This window comes from Microchirus variegatus (genome assembly GCF_963457635.1).
Source record: "Microchirus variegatus genome assembly, chromosome: 18".
Classification (NCBI taxonomy): domain Eukaryota; kingdom Metazoa; phylum Chordata; class Actinopteri; order Pleuronectiformes; family Soleidae; genus Microchirus; species Microchirus variegatus.
In genome coordinates, this window is record NC_139819.1 from 10,180,050 (window position 1) to 10,202,555 (window position 22,506).

Genomic DNA, 22,506 nt, shown 5'->3' on the forward strand with positions numbered 1-22,506 from the left:
CAGTTTTTCCAAGGTAAAGTGTGACGTGAAAACCCTCTCCTTCTGCAGTTTGCTGCCCTAAAATACGCTTGTTAAATCCAACGGATAATTGTCTATTACCATGAGCTATTTAAAAATGGTCATAAAAATGGCAATTTTATACTCATATAAAATAGAATAAGTACTAAACTATACAACAAATTGGTGTGTCCTATTCATCCAGAGTAAAATAGTGTTGTTGTTGTTTTTAAACTATGAAATACAAAAAATTACTTGAAATGAGTGCAGAAATATATTACTAAACTGCCTAGTCAGGCTACAACTCTTTTAATTCCATTTTAATACTTCACATATTTTTTTAGCAATTTTTTTAATGTACATATTAGCATTTTAGCTCAATAGCTTCCAGGTCATGTAACCTAAAGACTCCACATCAGTACAGGCACATAGTATTAGACTGTCTAGTCAGGCCCCACCTCTTTCTTATTCCATTTTAATATTTAACATATTTTGTATTAATTTTTTTAATGTAAATATTTGCATTTAAACGGTAACACACACCCCGTGCCAGTAGGTGGCGGTACTGTCCCATAATGGTTAAAAACCAAGAAGAAGCATAAAGAGGAAACGCGATTAGTGACATGACACACCTGCCCATCTTCACGCAGGTGATTTTCAATCAGCTGATGTCCGCTGATTGCTTCGTCTCATCCCGATTTTATTTAATAATCTTCCTCCATCCAAAAGTCCCGTGCTGACACTTTGACGAGAAGCTACATAAACGAGCCACAAAACGAACTGGAAAAAGACGCGGATAAAAGTGTTGATGAAGGAGGAAACCCGTGGCGGCCGGTAACGCACCAAGTCGTTCTTTGCCAACCGCCATAAAACCTCAAAAAAAAAGGAGGGAAGTTTGAAAAAGGAGAAAACTACCGTGGCGTGACGTCAAACGCCGAAAAGGCACGTGTATTAAAAACGCTGCAGAGGAGCTTGAGGATGGCGTCTTCGACCTGGTCCAGTCTGGTGGCCAGTGCAGAATGGTGAGTAACTTTTGTCAAGTTATCTTAATGGTGACTGTTTGCTGAATTATATGCTCAAACTTGGTCCTTCTCTGTCAGGTCAATTCGGCCTTAATCTTACCTATTTACTCAATTTCAGCTTTGTTTCAAGCCATGTGTCATTGTAAGTTAAATGTTTGGCTTAACGTTAGCTTAATTATTTGGCCTTAGCTCAGTGTTGTCAGCTCAATTCTGCCTTAATGTTAGCCATTTGCTCAATTTCATCTTTTGGTTGAGCTGTGCTTCATTGTACGCTCAATTTTAGCTTGGTGTTTGCTCATATGCTCAAAATTAGCATTTCTTTAGCTTAATATATTAGCTTAATATAAGCCATGTTGTGCCTCAGAGTTGGCTCAATTTAGGCTTATTGTTTACTTATATGCTCAATTTCAGCTTTGGCTCAATGTAATCTGAATTGTCTCACTGTTGGCTTATTTATTAGCTCTATATTAGACTTGGCCTATTGTGGCACATACTTTGTACCAACTAGAAATATTTGAGCTTAATGTTAGCTCAGTTGTAGATCATTATCTGAATTGTCAGCCATTCTGTCAAGTCACTGCAGTTAAATCATTGGTTTAAATGGGGCTGCCACTAATTTTTATTTTCATTAATCTGTGATTTATTTTCATTTTCGGTCCATGCTCAAAACTCCAACACTAAAACCAATCCATTATAAAAAATGGACAAAACAAAGGGTAAAAAACAAGTTAAAATGGCTGCTGTGCTATGTTAATTCACTGTTCCATTCATGGTCATTACTATTGAGTTTTTCACTGGAAAGATATATTTATTTTTAATGTTAAAGGTTTAAAGGCAGATTCAGGGTAACTCATGTCTTTTAATTCTACACTTTGAATGTAGTCATTAAATTACAAACTTTTTTTTTTTTTTAAAAGAACAACCTTCTGCTTCCTGCTCACGGAGACCAGGTCGACCACCATATACAAAAGTGCGAGACTGTCAAAAAAAAAGGTGAGTGACACCATTAGACAATTCACTACCCCAATGAAAACGTTATGGCTAATTGACATAATGTATTTAACTAATATATCAATAGAAAATTGAATACATCATTAATTTAATCAAAATGTATAAAGGTTTCTGTGTTTTAAAACAAGTGTGGCTGTATGAGGTACTGCCATTTTGACACTTGAACTTAAAAGGCATTCCTTAAATCTTAATCTCATTTATTCTACAATCACTTCTGACTACGTGCGTTTGTGTTGCCAAGATATATTTTTGACTTCATACTTTATAGCCAGAAAGTAACACAAGAGCTTATTGATGGAGGCAGCTGTGAACCAATGACTTGTGTGCTGTGATGTAAAATCACTAGTTTTCTCTATGAACTTTGGAGTGGGAGAGAGAGCGGGAGATTTAAGAAACCCTATTAATTATGACTGTTAATATGTTCACTGGTTTAAGACGTATAGAATTTGTGCTGGCTGCAATGTTTTCACTGAAAGTGAGTCTTTATATCTCAGGCTGGGTGAACCATGTCTGTGCCTCATACAACCACATTCTAGAACTCCTGACATAGTTATTTAACACCTGTAACCGCGGGAACTTGAACATTGTTGGGACTGGAGACTGGACTAAAACATGTTTTTTGTTTTTTTCTCCCCCAGATTGATATTCATGAAGATCTTCTAATAGTAAGGTGTCATGATTTAATTCTGGGTGGCCGCCGTGTCCCCAATCTTTCTTGTCCACTGTGCCTATATCTATCTGGATTGTCCATCATGGCCATGTACTTTCTCTTCTCCTGCTTTCCATCTGTCAAATAGCGAAGGGTTGTACATGGAGCATTTGCCACAGGTTGGTTTTACATGTTCCTGGTTAATCTGGTCCTCATTGGTTATATTTTGTGGAACTGCTGAGCGAGTGATTTGAAAGAAAGTCTGTGTGAGAGAGACTGACTTGGACTGACGTTAATCTGACCTTTGGACGAAGACCAACGCTCTTGATTGAATAGTTGAGATGCTCTGAGAATAAGACTCTGTTCAGCAGTCCACATTTAAAGTAGATATGTTGTGAAGTTGCCCGTCTTGTCTTGAAGGGCTCCTAGATGAGTTGTAATGCACTAACGTTTCCTTTTTAGGTCTGTCGACAAGGGGTGAGTCCATTTTTTCTTCTTCTTTGGGTGGCTATGGCCTCCATGTGTGGTAGGGTTTGGAGAGTAGGGGAATAAACAAACTAAATAACTTGTGTGTTGTTTCTTGAAAGTGAAAGTACTTGGGTGTCGGCAACTGACTTGCTAGTCTAGCTGCCCACAGCCAACTACTGAATCACACTGAGGCGTGTGCTTGCCTTTCCTCACTTAAAGGCACATTAAAACAGGTCTCTAAGAGGAAAAACATATCAACTTAGATTGTGATGGTTCTATTTAGCACTAAACTATAGTGATGTTGGAGGACCAGATGTTAAATTAGGTTTAAATAGATGTTGTGTGCAGCTAAACCTTTTTTCTTTTATTTCTCTTTCCATCGTGGCCATTAATCGTCTGTTAGCCCTAGCACGCAAAAATAGATCCTGGTGATCTACATACATAGTACCTGGCTTTGTCGTCCCATAATACAAGAAGGCAATGATGGCCGTCTACCCTCACGGCCTTTTTGTATTATTGTACGTCTGGCCTTGCGCGTCTAGGGATTTTACATGGGCCAACATGGATGCCAATCCGTATTTATGTACAGTAAGTGACTAACCCTTACCCTAACTGTACTTTCCTTTTCTAGCATTATCAAGAGGAGCACCAGTCATCCGTGAATGTCCATCTTAATTAAATTGAGTTTTAGATTACTGTAAAATTTCAAATGTTAAGTACAGTTTGTCTTTCTTGCTTGTCCGCTGTGCCATTACTATACCTGCCTTTCACATCTGTCTCTTGATTCTTCATGGCCACTGTGTCATGACTGTACTGTGGCTGTGCCAGTCTATAATTTCTCATCTGTTTTTCCTACTGTGTTTTCCTGGTAACTGGATTGAGTGTGTGTGTGATGACTGACGTTAATCTGACCTTTGGACCAAGACTAATACGCTAATTGACTTGTGTCACTATCCCGTCTGTCTCTCTCGCTTGTCTTTTGGTCTCTCTCTCTGTCCTGTGTGTCTGGTCGTCTGTCTCATGTCTTTCTGGTCTTGTGTCTGTCCTCAGTCTCTGTCCTGTCGGATTTAGTCAGGGTCTCAACTTAAATGGATGATTTTTAAAGTTGATTTAAGAGTTGTCTTGAGGCGTCCGATTTCGGCTACAGAATCAGAAGGAACGTTCGCAACTGGGAGATTTGCAGTTTTTCATGCAGCCAACCAAAACATTGGGGTTAGCATCATCCCAAAGTGAGGCACAATGTGGGTGCATCGCTTGTAGCTGTCGGTGTAGAACAGGAAAGGCAGGTATAGATTAGGGAGGGCCCTGACTGGATGTGAGGACCTGTCACACTTGACCAGGTGAGCTACCTGAAGATTGTGTCATTTGTTTACTTTTTGTTTCTTGAGACTTATCAAATTCTGCCTCGTTTTGTAGAGATGATGAAGGCAGCAGCAGATTCCTGGATCAGAGGACTCCTTGTTGGACACCATGACATGACAGTCCTCCCAGCAGGGGATTTTTATGTTCCCCTGCAAAACCACCACCGTTACTCGTCTTAGGGATGCAGGACTATCCTGCATAGTTTATTTCATAAACGGGATTGTAGATTGCAGGATTATGAGAGCGCGCTTGGTTTCTTTAGGAGGACACAAACCTGGCAGAGAGACAACTCGGATTGTTTAACTGTAGATTACGCCAAATGTTCAAACTTTTATCTTTTGATACAACAAATGTGATGCATCACTACACTAAAATACAGACACTGCTACTTTCAGCCTGTAATTATTTGACATTGAATACCTGTATTTATTGCCCACTTTATATCAAGTAAATCTTTTGTCCTTAACTTTATGGTTGACTTGTATTTCTTTCTGTGATGAGTGTTATTTTTTCTGAGTTATTTTAAGATGGGGAATTGGTTAAAAACAAATTGCATTAACATCTTACTGTAGACTCTGCACCTTTTGACACTGCTTCAAGTGACCGTTCTTGATCTTAACCAGAAAACTCAAACCTACAGGTCCTGTATAATAATTTTTGACTTTATATTCACCAGTTTTCCTAGTTTTAAGACCCTTTTAAGCTCATGATTTATTACTTCAGTTAATGGCAGAAAAAATGTGACCCTTTAACTCTGAATGCCAACTTATCGTACCAAGATTAAAGCTAGAAGTTGTGATGAACCTGAGGAGCAGCTGAACTGCTGCATTCGAACCAAACACTGATCACAATATGCGAATGTGAGATGAACTTGAGATTTGAAAGAGAAAGAAGACTTGGATTGAATTGGAGCCACACAGCTGCAACAGCGAGGCTAAAACTTGGAGTGTAAAAAAGAATCTCTCTCAAATTTCCTTAATACCCTCATTAGAGCTCTCTTCCTCATCTCCCCCTCTTTCCCATTGGCTCCCAAATACAAGCAGCAGTGGCCCTCTGCAGGCTCTGGCAGCTGCATCTTCGCTCACGGCAACACAACATACTACTTTCCCACCGCTGGCTCGGATCATTGTTTTGGGAATTTTTCACAGTGCTCCAGAAAAAGAGTGGTAGTGAGGATAATGGGCCCTGTTAAAAAATAAAACCCACAGCTGGAGGGTATCAAGACAGCTGTCGCCATCTCTAGGACATCAACTACATACTGTTTTTTCTGTGCATCCCATGTCCTCTTTTTCCTCATAATCTGTCCAACCAAGGCTGCTCACTCTGCCTTTTCTCTTTCATTTGATTGATTTTTCCTCAGTCCATTTGGGTCCTGCTTCTTCTTCTTCATTCCTTTTCTCACTCTTTCCAACACTTGTTTTCAACACAGCTCTCCCATTCCCAAGCTAACCGCCTCTAATGAGCACTTGGAGAAGTCATGCAGTGCACCAGGACCTCTCTGCTGTGATGCAGGAGGAAAAACTCTGGCTAACCACCCCCTCAACAGCAGCTAATGGAAATAAGAATTCACTAGGGTGATGGAAGTAGACACACATTAACACATTCTTTCTCTATGAGCCTCTCTGTCTCTAACCTGGTGCTATTGCTGCCATCTTCGTCTCCCTCCTCTTCTTCCTCGGTCAGTCTCTGTAATGAGCTGCTGAGCCAGTTCAGGTGATGTTGCCAAGCCTCCTGAGGCATCTCTGTAAGACGAGATTCAGAAACACAGAAATAATCATTACTACTGATATGAAGCTGCATGTTTTACAATCAAATAGTTTTTTATATATATATATATATATATATATATATATATATATATATATATATATATATATATATCTATCTATATATATATAGATAGATATATATATAGATAAACACATGTTAGATGGCAACATTATTGCTACTCTTGTGTCCGTCAACACGATTCCAAAGACCAAGAATTACGCCTGTCACTAATCCCTCCTTTTGCACAAGAGTCTTAATTAATTAATGATTTACTCAATATAACAGTACAGAATAACCACAACGGATAACTATAGTCTGTCTGGTGATTGTTCTTTTTAAATGTACAATACTTCACACAAAGTTAAGTTGCTGTTGTCTAAAACCACAACTTTCCAAATAACAGACATGAGTATTTTTTTTCTGCAGAGCTGGATGAACTTTAAGTTCTTTCTTGTTATTTTTTTGGGGGGTTAAAACCTGCTTTTAAAGGGCCAGTCTGGTATCACGACGCGTCACATTGTTCTGTCATAAATAACACTTTGCAATAAATTCCACGTAACTCGCAAACCGACTGACGAATATTTCAGACACTCCGTATCTTAAATACACATCTTGCTCTCTGACGGTTTGAACAATGCAATGCTGAGCCTTACATTTTAGATGGTACATAAATCATGATAAAACGTCAAATCTACTACTTTTCGCACACACAAACACACACAGAGGGTAATAATTAACTCAGACTTCTGGCTTGTTTACAGTGTGGGTGTCCCTAAATGGCTCCAGTCTGGGCACATGGAGATAAGCACTGCTCCACTGTGCCGCTGCACTTACATACATTGTATGCTTACATGATTGACCAGCTCACTACCGTATGTAGAAACTAAATATCATATATTTAAAAAATAAAAATAACTTTGTCAAATAATCATTCGGTTATTTCATCCTTCCTGCCATATATATACACCAGTTTTTATAATTAATAATGCCAGCAAAACAAATCCAAAAAGAGGAAATGGATAGGATGGAGGGGGTAGAGCTGTCACAGTAAATTAATTAAATATTAATATTGCAAAATTAATTGATTAATCAGACTACCTCTAATTAGTGTGTTTGTGTAAGGATAATCAATAGTTTCAGTTATTATAGAGTTGAATTAAGAAATGACAATTAAATCATTATGAGAATATGTAACCTCTGCTTCCGTTCAACGTTGTCAGTGTGAAGCGGATGTAAAACATTAGTTTGAGTTCAATAATGGCTCACCATTATTGATTAGCAAGAACACTGGAGTCCATTCACACTTCAGCAGGAAAACTATTTCTGCACAGTTAAAGGGTACCTGAGTGCACCTTTGCTGAATACATGGTTTTGTTCATTGTATGAGGTTGAATTCTCTTAAAAAAAAAAAGAAGCATATCTGCACACTGACCTGACGGCAGGGTCAACAGAGGCACCAACAGACTCCTCGGAGTCTGTGGGAAGAAAACCTTCAAAGGTACTCGCGTCTGAAACAACAGAAAGCACTTTTTTGTCAAAAGAGAAATCTCATTTGCCTTGAACTCGTACATCACTTTGCTCTGACAGCCTGAAAAATGACATTTTGAATGGGAGGCTGTGTAACGGCGAAACAGTAGGTGCTAATGTGTAATGTAGCGTGTAATAGGTGGCGTTAAGTGCAGTGTGACTACAGCCATTTAAAAAGCCCAGTCTTCTGTAAATGCACTGTAGCACTGCCATCTAGTGGTTAATAGAGGTGAAATTCACAAAATATTTATTTAATTTCTCTTTTTCTTGCCTTTTGACGTGTGAATGGAAAAGTAGGACGACAACAAAATAGTGTGAGAGTGTTTTCACTGTACAGTTATTACAAACGAATTGATTTGCATTTATTTTTTATTAGGCAAGTTTATTACGCGTGTGTGCGTGCGTTTTCCTGCAGAAGGAAGTAAGGACGCAGAGAATATGATGAATAGTTTCACTATACATAAACTTTAATGCATTATCAAAATGTTATTGGTTGGTGAAGTTGGTGAAACTCTATCTTCTGTTACACTGAGTGCCTAAAAGGAATAGCTTTCAAATCCTTAAACATTATGTATAACCACTAAAGCAGCAGTATAAAAAAAGAATCTTGTAGAAGTTGTAGACTAATACTGATTGAGTATTCAGCTGCACCTGAATAGTAAACTTTTTTCAAGAACATCTAAAAGGTTGTTTAATCTGCTGCATTTACAAATAAAAGCATAGTATACGAATTAAATTAAATTAAAATTCTGATCATTTAATATTTGCAAAAACATAAAAGTTTACCTCCTCCCCTCAATTTAAATGATGGTAAAATTGGAAATTCTAACAGCCATTATTCACTATGATTAAATATTAATTCATGGTCATCACATGCAGTCCAAAAGAAACTATATTGATCTACCTGTGGCTGTAGTAGTGCCTGTTCCTTTAGGAAACAGCAGGTAAAGGTTTGTATAAGAGATTTAACACACTCGTTTCCCTCAGCATGTTTCAGGATGGACCTGTCAGAAACGTATACAAAAAACACGTGTTAATATAATGTACATTTACAAAAAAAACAACAAACGAGAAATGTACACTGAAGTGAAGCAGCATATACACTACTTAACACTAAATGTGTTAGACTACCTGTCAGAAAAAAAAAAGAAAACATAAATGTTCTAGAAATCTTTCAAAAATGTGTTAAAAACTAAAATTATTTTTTTTTTGCCAGGAATTTCTGTTCAGGAATGCAAGTAAATAACTATAATTGTCCTAACATGTGTTTTACCTTTTTTTTATTTTATTTTTTTGTAAAACAGTACGTTTGAAAAATCATGGATAACAATAATAATTGTAATTTAGCCTTAAAAATATCATTTCAGATCATTTCAGCTAAAGAGCTTCTACAAATACTGTATATTAACCATGACAGAAACATTACCAATGCTGTTTATTTAGGGCATCTGTGGCTTTGTGTGGTGATCTAATAAATGTGTTAAGCACTATATATCCTTGGAACAAACTGTCACAGCCACCTCAGAATAAAACACATCAGTACTCACCTGAAGATGTCATTTACAACCAAAAATATCGAGTAATGCTGAGCACAGGCTTTAGGCTGAAACACAGACAAACAAACATCCAACACAAAACATTAAAAAAAGTGCAGAAAAAACACAAGATGAGACAGGCATGTACTAACGAAATAGACCACTAGATGTCACTGTTGTATCGTCTCAACATGCTTCAGTTTCTCGTTCAGTTTGCCACTCTGTCAGGACTTTCTTCACACAGCCCCACACAGGCTGATTCCCTCATCGTCTCCTAATGTACACTCTTCATGTGTTTTAGATTTGACACATTCTTAAATACCCAAGTGTAAACATTTAACAGCTGTACAGCTCATATCTGCCTCCCTCTCATTTTTTTATTTCTACTCCTTAATTAATCTTCCTTGAACCCCTCCACACTAAAAGGAAAAGAACGTCACATCAGACATGAACAAACCTGTCTTGCTGTTGATTTAATAGCTGCCACTGATGTGCCTGGTTAATAGTGGTAACTGGTATATTGCAATGGTTATGATACTAGTATATATAAGCCACACCCTGTTTGTTTTCTTTCTATTGAGTCCAGGCACACAACCCCACCCAGTGTTTATATGGTGTCATTACAATGTCCCAACAAACAAAGCAAAATGTTTTTGTTCTCCGTTTTGACATAGCCGTTTCTTTTTTTGTCCACTCGGGCAACATTTAATTAACTAAACAAAACTGGTCTTAACTGTGCGGGTATGGGTGGCCAAACTGTCCGTGTGCATACAGTACGTCAGCGTGCATCTGGTTACATGCAAGCATGTGTGTAAACTGTCATGATTCCCCCCTTGTAAAAAAAATGTGGGGATTTTTTAAGCATCCTCCTCCATACCTTACCACTAACACTTCGAGGAGGGTCAATTACAGCATACAACAAACATCCTGTTTTTGGCACTCAAGCCCAGGAAGTGAGTATTTATTGTTATTGGGCCTAAGTCTCTCTCACATGGAGAGGGGGGCGGGGCAGGACGGGCCAAAACAAGGAATGTGAGCCTAATTTCACATTTCCCATTTTTGATTGCAGTTAAACTAAGTAAGCGAAAGGGAGGTGAGGAGAGGAAGAAGCCAGTCTGCACATGCACACCCCTGCGTTCCCCCCCCCTTTTACAAATGCCGCCCACCATCTTTACCACTGATACACTTTACCAGATGTAATATAAACAAAATCATGGCGGGTGAAGGGAAGTGCGTGGAAGGGTTTGCATGTGGTGTGATGTGAGGTCAATCGGAGATGAACGAGAAGGTAAACAACTAGATACGTGGCTTTATTATAACCTTAACACAAGTTAAGTCTTAGCCCTAAACTTAACCAGTTAACTTAGAAATTAGTTTTTGACTCATTAGGACCAGGTTTTAGTCTCCAGCTTCATGCCAGAAAAGGTAAAGAAGTAATACACACACACACCCTTTTGTGTTTACACAGCAGGATTCATCTTAGCCACACGGAAGTATTTACGTACTCGCATACTCAATATCTTGGAAGTGCAATTAACAGTCACGTACTGAAAGTATTCCGAATGCGATCCATCTTAAATTTTTGACTAAAATTAGAATCGTATTGCCTCACTGTTATAAACACAGCTCAAGTGGACCATCACTCTGGGAAAACAGGAGCAACACAACTGACAAACCTGAAGCTAACATGAAGCCAAATCAGCAGGTCAATTCTTCTCTCCCACTCAGGTTTCTGTGACATTTATAGCTAGCAAAGGTAAATGCAATCAGCAACTTAGGTAAACAGGACGCCGTTTATAACCATACATAAAATGTGCTTTATTGCTGGCCAAAGAACATTTGGAAATATGTCTAAATGTATCCATTTTCAGAGTTTTGTCCAGGTTTTGTTGAATTGTCTGTAATCTACAATACATTCAGTTACTTTATTGTTATGCTCCATTAAGTGGGTGCTCTAAATTGTTCCAACATGTTCCAAGTTGGGGGATAAAAAGCTGAACCCATTTCACTGCTGTTTTCCGACAACTATCTACTCTGTTAATGTTAAATGTCCTGACTTATGACCTGGCCATGATCTTAAGTTATATGAAGTGAGGAGCATGGGCTACAGTGACACAGGGTTCAGTGCTTCCGCCACACAGTGAAGTCTGTGTTGCACAAGCCAAATGATGTGGGAAGTGGTTTGGAGCTAGCCAAATGATGTGAGATTCATGCAGAGCTAAGCCAGTTGGTGCGAGTTAGCCAGGCAAAACAGTCCATAAAGAAGTGTACATATGAAAACGGTCCATTCTCATTGCAAAATGAGCGTGACTTATATTGTAACAGTTTGGTTTTACAGCTTGCAAAACTGTTCAAATTAGAGCTGAACACATACGGAGTGCACCGTGATCTCTGCGCGTCGGTAATGCGGGGCAGATGAGTCGAACTATGTACATAACAAACCCATTTAACAGCAGCGATATATCGCCAATTTATCAGCAGTCTGACACACGCGGCAGTAAAATTGCACATAATGTCACAGTACAAAGATGAAACATTCTACACATTTCACTGCATCTGAGATCGTGAAGATAAAATGAGGCCTCAGCAGTTACACAGATGACATGTGAGGTATTTACAGACACTTCAGATGCACTCTCCTTATCGCAAGTTCAGCTCTCCATATGGAACACATCCATTCCATCCCACAATACGTTTCCAAGGTGCTACCAAAATACTTATTCATGGAGGTCAATGAAATGTAATGTTAAATTTAAAACAGTTTCCGTTAGCCGGTTTGAAACGAAAACTGGAATCTTGAGTAGATTAATTGCTAAGTTGATCTACAGAACTTAAATGAGACTAAATCCATTTGAGTGAATATTTTAATTTGGCAGAAATAAAAGATAAAACATGCTTAATTTTAAAGTGAACAATCCCTTGATTGTATGAATTGTGGTTTTTCATTCAGAAATTACCTCTCCATTTTGGATTTACTATAGCACTAAATGGACAAACTAAATTATCTTTTTAGATTTGATGCTTACTAAAGGCTATCCAACACACTTGGAGAGGAAGGGTGAATGATATTAAGCTGCAACGTGCACCTTGTTGGTAAATGTCACATATTGTACCTGTAAGTGAGAAATTAAACAATAACAAAAAAACAAAACCTGATAAAGATACCCCAAACTCTATTCTTCCTATCCTTTAATTTATCCTGTTAAAAATATAATGTATAACATGATGCTCATCAAAACCATAGACCTATGAAACATTGAAAAGAGAAATATTTGGTACTTTTGCTCTGACTAGTTTTTTTTAAATGTTATAGTATGTTTGTCTCTCATGGGTCATGAGCACTTTCTCCTGCCGAAAACTCTCCCCGTAAAACAAGCACGATCCCATGATCCCACGCTGCTTCATGGCAACATCAACAAGGTGTTTTGTTGTTGTTTTTGAACACCCCCCCCCCCCCCCCCCGACAGAAATTACATACTGTGCGTTTAAAGATTAAAGTTTTCCACAGTAATTATTACGACCTACCAGCAGTGACTGTGACACCTGCTGCTCCAGCTTGTGTTGTGTCAACCCCGTGTTGGTTAGAACAGACTGCAGCAGACTAAGCACCGCCTCTTCCAGACTGGACAGACTGTGGCACCACAAAGACACGACTGTCTGCTCTTCCAATAACAAACCATGGCTGTAAAACAACAGCAGTGAGGCATTTATATCACGTTAAATGATATCATTGGATATAGTCCATCCATACACTTGATTACACAGTAGTTTGGTGCCAGCTTTGTAGAAAATATAACAGGTCATTGTAAGTCCCTCCATTCAGTTTACTAATCTCTGTATAATGAAGAAGTGAGCCCAACTTCAGACAATTATGCTTTTCAATGAGACTCTGCTCCTGTGTCTTTCTATGTTCCCCTACCTTAAGTAGGCAGAGTTCAGGGCATCCAGGAAATGTTCACTCAGAGCTGCTTTGACGCAAGTCGCCGGCTGCTGCAGCAGCGCACCAATCAGAGGAGCCGCCTCTGGACATGTGACCAGAGGGACACATGCCTCTGATGCAGCCTCAATGCTGTCACATGAACACCTGTACAGAGATGTTCAAATGATGTTGAATATAATAGCTATAATACTATTATCAAAGATGGGAAAGATTGGAAATAGCAAGTTAACAATATCTTCAGGAAGAATTGCAATTAACAAATAACTATTTATATTTTAGTTTTTTACTGACGTACTCGTACATCTTGGGTAGACTGAAAATCTCTCTGATATCGCTTCGGAAAATGTGATCATTTATTCACAATTTCATAAACGAGACATTTAATTAAAAATACTGAAAGGTACAATATAAATACATTAATAAAAGGAGAAACTAATTAGCAGAATATCAATTATGAACATAATCGTGCTGTACCTATGATTGATGTCACCCAGAGCGCTGCAGCTCTTTCCAACCTTTTCCTGCAGCAATGCCACCATCTAAAAAAAAAAGAAGTGGAAATGCAAATTACACATTGTGAAAACATAATTATATACAATGCAGATGAGATTTTGATCAACAATAAACAGAGAAAACCTTTCTTAGGACTTTGAGATGATACTCTTTAGAAGGCACACCCATACGCTTCATCAGCGCCTGTGCCACAGCATCGTCTTCTTCTGTGGCAAGTTGACATAGCACATTCTGGGTGGGTGAGAAACACATCATGCAGCAAATTATTAACATTTAATGTGCATATCCGTACGAGGGGATTTAATACAATCTGCCGAGACCCCCAGATCAGTACACATCAAAGCTAATTAGTTACTGGAATACAGGATGACTCGAATGGCGTCATAGCATTTGAAGCGCATGAGTGGTGAAAAGGCATTCCAGTAAATGAGAATGTATGGACAGCATATGAGCAAGCTGAGAATAAACATTATTTGTTATGGAGAGCCTTGGTGTTTTACAAGCATTTTTCAGAAGGGGCCTCATCATTCACTGATAAAAGCAGACTTATAAATTCAGCTATTCTCATCTGTGGAAAGGGACAGAACACACCTAAACTCTCACACAAGATATGACATGACACAAGGAATATCTGAGACATATTGACTTATTTTACTGTTCATGTTAGGATTCCCAAAAAATAAAAATGATGCCACACAATTAATTTAGTTATTAATTAATTAACTGCACATTTGACAAGACTGTTCCCAGAAGGCCTAGAAGTTTGAATTGGAGATTGATTTAAACTCAAACAATCATCTCCACTTGACCACGATAAGCTGATTTACTGATACGTGTTGGAAAGTGTGATCCAACATAAACAGCCAGGGCCTCATCACATCTTCAGCACACATCTGTTTTTACAACTTAAGATGAACCAAAAGCAGAGGAGCAGCCACTCCACTAAGGAAAAAAAAAGACAAATCCCTTTAAAAAAACTGCAGATAAAACAGAATCTGTGATCAAGATGAGGAGAGAATAAGATTGAGGGAGGCATAATAGTAGAAAACAAGGATCCGAAAAAGTCCCAGGCAGAGGAGAGGAGAGCTTGGTGGAGTTGTGTGGTTTCATTGGCCAGGCCCTACAGCACGCTAGGATGCTTACCCTCCACATAGTCTCAGAAAACAACCCCAATCACTACCATCTGAGCACCCTCAAACCCTGCACTCCGAGTACATACAAAACCAATCACACTTATCCCACCCTTGTAAGGAGGCACAGAGGGGCTGGGGGGGGGGGGATAAAAGACAGAAGAAAGGTTGGTTAGAAGGAATGGTGGAGAGAGACTGGAACGCACAGTAATGGCTGCGTTTGGAGCAAGGGGGGGAGAAAAAAGGGTGTGGTCACCAGAAGGAATGGGATTAAGGACAAATGGATAGATGGCTGGCAAATACTTTAGGTCAAAAGTCATCTTTCTCTCACAGAAAACTGCAACTGAGCTGTTTTCGGGGGCTTTGACGTGCTGCTGCCATAGAAATTATCCCTCTATAAATCTAAAATTAAAACATAGGATGTAGAAAAATGCACAAGGCAAAGACTTTGGTTGGTTTTCATGGGTGCCTGTTAACAATTACTAGGCCATGATTGAATTCTCTCAAAACCAATGAAAGACTCAAGTATAGGCCTCCGATGGCCAAAAACGGCAAAGATAAAATGAGGGAAGTGAGTGGAGAAGACAGGCAGGGTGATCGTGTAAAAGTAATGGAGCTGTAAGAGCCATTGTGTTTCAAACTTGGTGCACTGACAGAGCGCATTATGAACACATGAGCATGTGTTGTTTTATGTACAAACATAAAAACAGGGGATGACTAATCTAATTTCTCAGTTCAGTGTGATTCTGAGTCAATCGAGATGAATTTATTTTTACAAAATAACAAAAATGTAAACACACTTCGGTAACACTTCAGATTAGGGAACACATATCCACCATTAACTAGGTGCTTGCTAACATATATAAGTAGCATACTAGCCCTTTATTAGTAATCATTAAGCATGTATGAACACCTGATTCTATATAACCTTATTCTACCTCTATTACAACATGAATTAAGATTTTTCCTACGTAAGGTGTTAATACCTGCTTAATATTTACTAATAAAGGGCTAGTATGAGATATCAGTGTCCAATCCCTTTTATTAATCACTTATTTACATATTTAGATGGAGCTTTACTGTTCTTTAAATTCATTAACTTCATGATCTATATGAACAATATGCATTTTAATGAGCCATAAAGTAGTTAGACCCAAATTCCTCAATGTCATACATAATGATATTTTACTATCGTTTTGAATTTAATGTATTGAATACAAACAGAATTCCTGTCAGTGTGGGGATGACACCCAAGAAGAGGAAGGAGAAAATGATAGGGGAGCGTTATTGTTTCATCTTTAGATAAAAGCCTCTAATATAACAGCTGGTGGGAGCTAATGTTTAAAAATGTGTTTTTAAAACTATAAAGCAGCCAGAGCAGCCCCAGGGACTACCAATGGTTCAGCCTGTCACTAAAGATGCACGTCAAATATTCAAGTATCAAGTGCCTATCCTGTGACCCTCTAATATTACACTTGTATGCCCTAATCACCTGACACCTCCTCAGAGATCATGGTATTTACTGCAGCACTGTGTGGTCCCCCCTTGCTGGTACAGGATGTTAAGAAAAAAGACCAAAAGTACTAACATAGCTGCAACTATGTGGCAATACCCAGTATTCGTCAAACCCAGTGAGATCACTCAGATGTGGCACGGAAAGAGGCAGGCAGGCAGGGAGGGGTGAAGTGAAGACTTTATCGGAAAAAAATGTGTAATACTCTTTTGCACTTTCAAAATTTAAGAAGACAAATCCATGTGTCCACTAATGGTTTTTACAGTAGCAGTAAATCGCATGTATCTGCCCAGAAACCTTATAAATACATGATAGCAAATGCACAAAGCTACACAAACACAGTATTTAGGTGCCACAGACCCTAACTCTGTGATGACAGAAAACAATGAGATGGGGCTAACAAAAACAGAGACACACACCATCTCTGGCCTAAAAAATCTGCCCTGCTACTCCAGACAGGCTGAGGTTTTTTTGTGCTTCCCGCCATTCCTGTCATTAGTGGGAAGTGGAAGCTTCTATGGAGGAAAAGAGAAGGAGAAAAAAGGAGAGGCTGGTTTGAAAGTTTATTGTACTTGTTGCTCTTTGGACGCAGAATAAAATTGAATGCGTGCAGTTTTCGTAAGGAGTGGCCCGAGTGAACCCAAAGTAAAACAACAAGAACAAAGATGAACTAGTTCTACACACTGTTGAAAACACAGCATAAATAGAGAGGCTGAATTTAAACCAGAGCTGCATCCAACTATTATTTTCATTATTGATTAGACACACATAATTAATCATAATCAAGGCTTTGTAAATATGCAACAACATCTTCCATCACAGCCACATTCTGCACATTAAATTGATATAGATTGCATACAAAAACATATGCCCGTAAAAACACACAGACATAGATTCACACACAACAACAGACACATGCACTCTGCTTCCCCTTTTATGGGTCAAAGACCATCTGGCAAATTCACGGTTTACTTTCAAGGCCCTGTTTTAATTAGCAAGATGTTTTATTAGATGAGAAATTCATCAAAAGAATACAAACGCAGTTAATCTGGCTAAAATGTGAAGGTCTCCACATTGTTTATCATACACCATCTGTGTGAACCCTCTCTCAGAGTTGAAAATTGCTGAATCTTGATTTCCCCTCTGTTCTCTTTCCCTGCTTTGTGTATGCGCCCTAAAAACTGAAAGAGTAGGATCAACTAACCATAATATAAAGCCCAATCCCTCTCTGGTGACAAGAGGTGGTGAAACAGACGTGCTTTTAAAATATGTTTTACAGTTTTGGGCAGAACATGCTTAGACTCATCCATCATCTATGTGCTGGTGAGTGAATTCCTATTTAAAAGTTAAATTGGACAGAATATCTCAGCCCAAAGACACTCGGAGGGAAAAAAATGTTAAAGGATGATCTGTTGGTTAATTCTCTCGAAGTCAAGTCTGTCCAGAACTCATTCAGACATCAACAGCAAACGGATCAGGCCAGAGAATATTCAGTTACAATTGCTGTTATTAAAACAACAACTTAATTTATGAATATTTTATCTTCACCTATTAATCTTCCCGAAATTATGTCTCTCTTTCTCTCTCACACACACATACATCCTCACCCCCACCCCTCCTGTCTGGCCGATCTTCCCACATCACTTAATAAATAATAAATAGTAAAAATAACAATAAATAGCAAGACGAGTATTAGACACTCGTCCTGCGTATAGCAAGATCTTTTCAACACCAACAGACATGCACTCAACCATAGTGCATGCCTAAGGTACTGGACAGGACAGGTTAAAAAAAAAGTATATATATATGTTATATGTATATATATATATATATATATGTATTTTTTTTATTTACGTATGCGTGTATATATATATGTAATATATGTATGTATATGTACGTATGTATATTTATATATATGTGTGTGTATATATGTATCTATGTATATATGTGTATAAATGTATTTATGTATATATGTACATATACATATACCCGTCATGGGTAACGTAAACCTATGACAAACCTTGTCCCTCATTTGAAAAACAGTCTGCTGCTCTTTTATTAATGAACCTTGAGTGTTTTTAATAGAAAGAATATCTGTTCCATACCCGTATCCACTGGTTGGCTTTTCTTTCCACAGCATTACTTGGATGCTGTGAGTGCAGTCCCCACAGACACTGGAACAGCAATCCTCTGCTTGTATCTGCAGACATCACAGTATACACACCATGATCTCAGTATCATTATTATCATTAGTACTTCTGTTTTACTGGGGTGGGGAGGGTTCCAACATGACATTGGACCTGATCCATAGTAATTGTGTTAAATCTGCCCAGAAACACTCACCATCAGCAGTAACATAAGCGTTCCAGCACAGTCGGCCAAGAAACTGGCCTAGGTAGGGCAGCCTCTTCATGGATTCTGTTGTGGAGCCCTAAGAGAAAGAATAGAGATAACCACAGATATGAGATAATGGATTTCATCATAAAAATACTTTGTTAAATGAAAATATTACACATATCAACACCTCCTCCTCACCTGTTTCATCCTTTCCCATTGTATCATTTTAACCTAGCAACCTATTACCACTACACCAAACATTAGAGAACCCAAACTGTTTGATTCATATCAAAAATCTCACCACAATGTCAAAAGTGAAAGATACCGTCGACAGAACACAGATGCAGAACCGGGCTCTGGTCTATGGAAGGGCTTAAGCATGTGTGTGTGTGTGTGTCTCTGCAAGTTAACAACAAGAGACCATGTGATTCATTTCATCTCACATCAAATTAAAATATCCATGGTTTTGAGCTAATGCAGACTGTGTGTTTGAGGACTTCAACATACTTTGATCTTGATCTACTACACATTTCTGTTTTGAAAACACACCATTTATTCAGGATTGCTTGCAAATATTTGAACAATTTAAAATATGACATGCTACAGAGGGAGATCACTGAAATCAATAACCAAAACCAAAAGAGTGTGACTGAAGGAAACAGCCCATCAATGAAAAAATGAACAGTCTATTATTATTTGAAACGAAATAGAAGCCAAAAAAGAAAGCATTGTTCCAGTATAACATGAGAAAATATAGCAGTAGTGCATTATTCATAACATTAAAAAGGCATCATTTTTAATTGTCCACTGCAAAGCAACAAGTGCACAGTTTAAAACAGGAGAAAAAACAGGTGTACAACATTGTTCTATTCCACCAGACTGCTTTCCTGGCTTTAATAATAAATCAACACACTCAATTATGTTTTACGATACCACTACATTCGATATTGTAAAACATATCAACTGTTTGATCAAAAAAAGTGACGTGTATGACTTAATTTTACAAGCTTTTATATGCACACTTGCCCATGAATCATGTATGTGTACAATATCAGGTTTTATTATAACAGACCATATCATAAATGTTGCCTCAGGGCTAACTGAACAGTTAATAACAGCTTTCATGAGAACAGACCACAAAATAAAAATCTCCAGGTGTAATTGAAGCAATATGCACTTTATATGTGATATGGCTTGCTTCACTTCACCTTGTTCCGTTTCTTTGGAGTCCAAATATTATTAAACTGGCTGATTATTACTGGTTTATACAGGTTTCCACATTTGTTTTCTGAATCTTGATGCTGCTACATCTTTTATTTTCATTCAAAACTTAAATGAACAATGTTTAGTACCTGTTTTGTGTATTAATTATTACATTTTTTTCCATTTGTGTCTGCAATAAATGGAAAAAGATGCAATGGAAAGGTTTATTTCAGTAATTAAATGTTATTTTATCACATGGTAAGAAAAAGCTATTTTATATATGTGTATCAATAACACATTTGAGCACCACTAGAGGAGGTCATAATTAGTCCATCTAAGTTACTGATCCAGTTAATTGTCCATTGTCCAGTTTTAAACGCACCTCAATAGAGGTCTTTTCATGAGGAAGTAATCAGTCTCGACTTGCTGAAGCATTGTTATGGAAGCTTTAGGCCTATACATTGTAAAAGAGCATCAGACAGTCACAGTGAGTCCAACTTGACTCATTCAAGTGGATGAGATCACATTAATGGGGAGCATAATTGTAAGGGGGCCGAGTCAAGTCTCTTTCAAAGCACTCGCTATTATCCCCCCTAACGCCGCTCATGTTGATTGGAACGCAGCCCTAAAAAACTAAAAAAAAACCTTCCCATCAATCCAACAACACATGGTAAACGTTTCGTCAATGTGAGTGTATATATGCATGTGCAATGTATGTGTAAGTGGTGCTTTCAAGAAGGAATGATCCTTTACAATAGAGACAGTACAGTTCAGTGAAGGCCCATAGGAATAGGCCATCGCAAAAGAAAAGCCATTATCACTGACTTCTGAGGCCAAATCACCATCAAAGCCTTGTCAACATTAGCCCTAATTATAATGAGCTTTGAGACCAAGTATTGTTTTGATTAGGGAATGACATCTTACACAGAAGTGACTAAGAATGTTCTCGAAAAAAGGGAGGCAAAGTTTATAGACAATAATAAAGAGCGAGAGAGTGAGGAAACACTTCTGTCTCTGACATCACTGAGCAGCAATCAGAGTAGCCCAAACAACAAGCTGGAGTTACTATGGTGAGAACATAAACATAACATACGCTCGAGTGTGTCGTAACACCGTGTTTTTACTGTAGCAACCATGATTTCTTTTAGAAATAGAGGATTTCTAATACAACTAGATGCATGACGTTCAGGAAAGTAAGAAAATGTCAATACACTAAGATATTGCTATACCTCATGGCATGATATGTTACTGATTCTCTGAAGTGCTGTTTCAATCTATTGGAAATATACTTAACAGGGGTTTTGTGTTGTATTAAAGCCTCCAGTTACTCGTTGGCAGCAGGCCTTTGACCATTTGACTCCTGCTCCTCTCACTAGACAAATACTTTATTGCATATAACATTGTTATTTTAACTATGAGCGCTTTTCTCAAATGATTTGGAGGGGGAAAAAATTTCAATATAACCGTCTAGCTTATGGTATCCAAAAATAGAACAATTTATCATATCATCACCCTTGTGTCTGGATCTGTATCATACCTAATATTTGCCAAAAAAACTGCCCTAGTGGTAATATATGGCAAGCATGTACATGGAAAAACACTGATATTAGTCAATCGGAGAATAGGTGAAAAAAATGCTTGTCATGAATGTCATATATTATAATGAAATAAAGCTGTATGGATTTTGGACTGTTGGTACATCATTAGCTAAGCTACAGCTGCAGTATAGTTTGGAAAAGCTTCTTTTTTTTTTTCACTTTGAGAAGTAAATAAGACGATCAATAATCGACTCTCATATTTGTCCTTTCAATACTACACTATACTACAATGCTACTGGGAGCTAACAGCAGTTAGTATTTGGAAAGATTCGAGCAGGCACATTGCCGTCATATGTAACATGTATCCACTGGACAGATTAATCCTCTGAGGCTGGAAGTTTGTGTAGGACTCTGTGCTGCACTGTGGAGCCAAGAATAGAACTTTTCGCGGACTTCCGGTTTTCGGATACTGTTGCCCTCGCCAGCACTCTTGCGTGTTTTATGGTTTTACGGAGCTCCACGAGACAACAATTCCAGGAATTTAGCGCATTGTGACGTAGTGACGCAGTGTGAGCACGGAAGTCAACATCACACGTTTTATCTCCTGTACTTGGACTGAGGAGGACCACAAAAACATGAGTGAGTCATCTTTTTTCACACTTTGCCGACTGATAGGACCTCCAGAGTCCCAAATATAAGGATTTAAATGATTAAAGAGTTGATTTTTGCATAATATGTCCCCTTTAAGAAAGACTTTAAAAAGGCTTTGATACCAAGAACCCAAGAACATATAAAAACTTCCAGAGATTCCAACCAAGTGTACCTTGAAATTAATAATAACTCTGGGTAATTTTCATCTCAGGGCATAAGCCACAGGAAAATAAAGTCATTAAGGGATACAAAATGCTGCCAAGAAGTAGGCTCTCCTCTCAGCTTGTGTTTTATGAGTCATCTGCCAGTGAAAACAACGTCAGACCAAATTAAACCATAT

General features: G+C 38.2%; 1 protein-coding gene across 1 annotated transcript in view; it reads right to left on the reverse strand.

Moving 5' to 3' along the window:
* The window catches only part of fancc (FA complementation group C), a gene marked incomplete at both ends in the record, with an annotated part of 42,106 nt that overhangs the window by 2,976 nt on the left and 16,624 nt on the right, over positions 1–22,506 (reverse strand). The window contains 10 exon segments of the mRNA XM_083905168.1: positions 6,143–6,251; positions 7,712–7,787; positions 8,711–8,810; positions 9,354–9,409; positions 12,867–13,023; positions 13,261–13,425; positions 13,756–13,820; positions 13,918–14,025; positions 18,543–18,637; positions 18,781–18,868. Of these exon segments, the coding sequence (XP_083761294.1) occupies positions 6,143–6,251; positions 7,712–7,787; positions 8,711–8,810; positions 9,354–9,409; positions 12,867–13,023; positions 13,261–13,425; positions 13,756–13,820; positions 13,918–14,025; positions 18,543–18,637; positions 18,781–18,868 (1,019 nt within the window).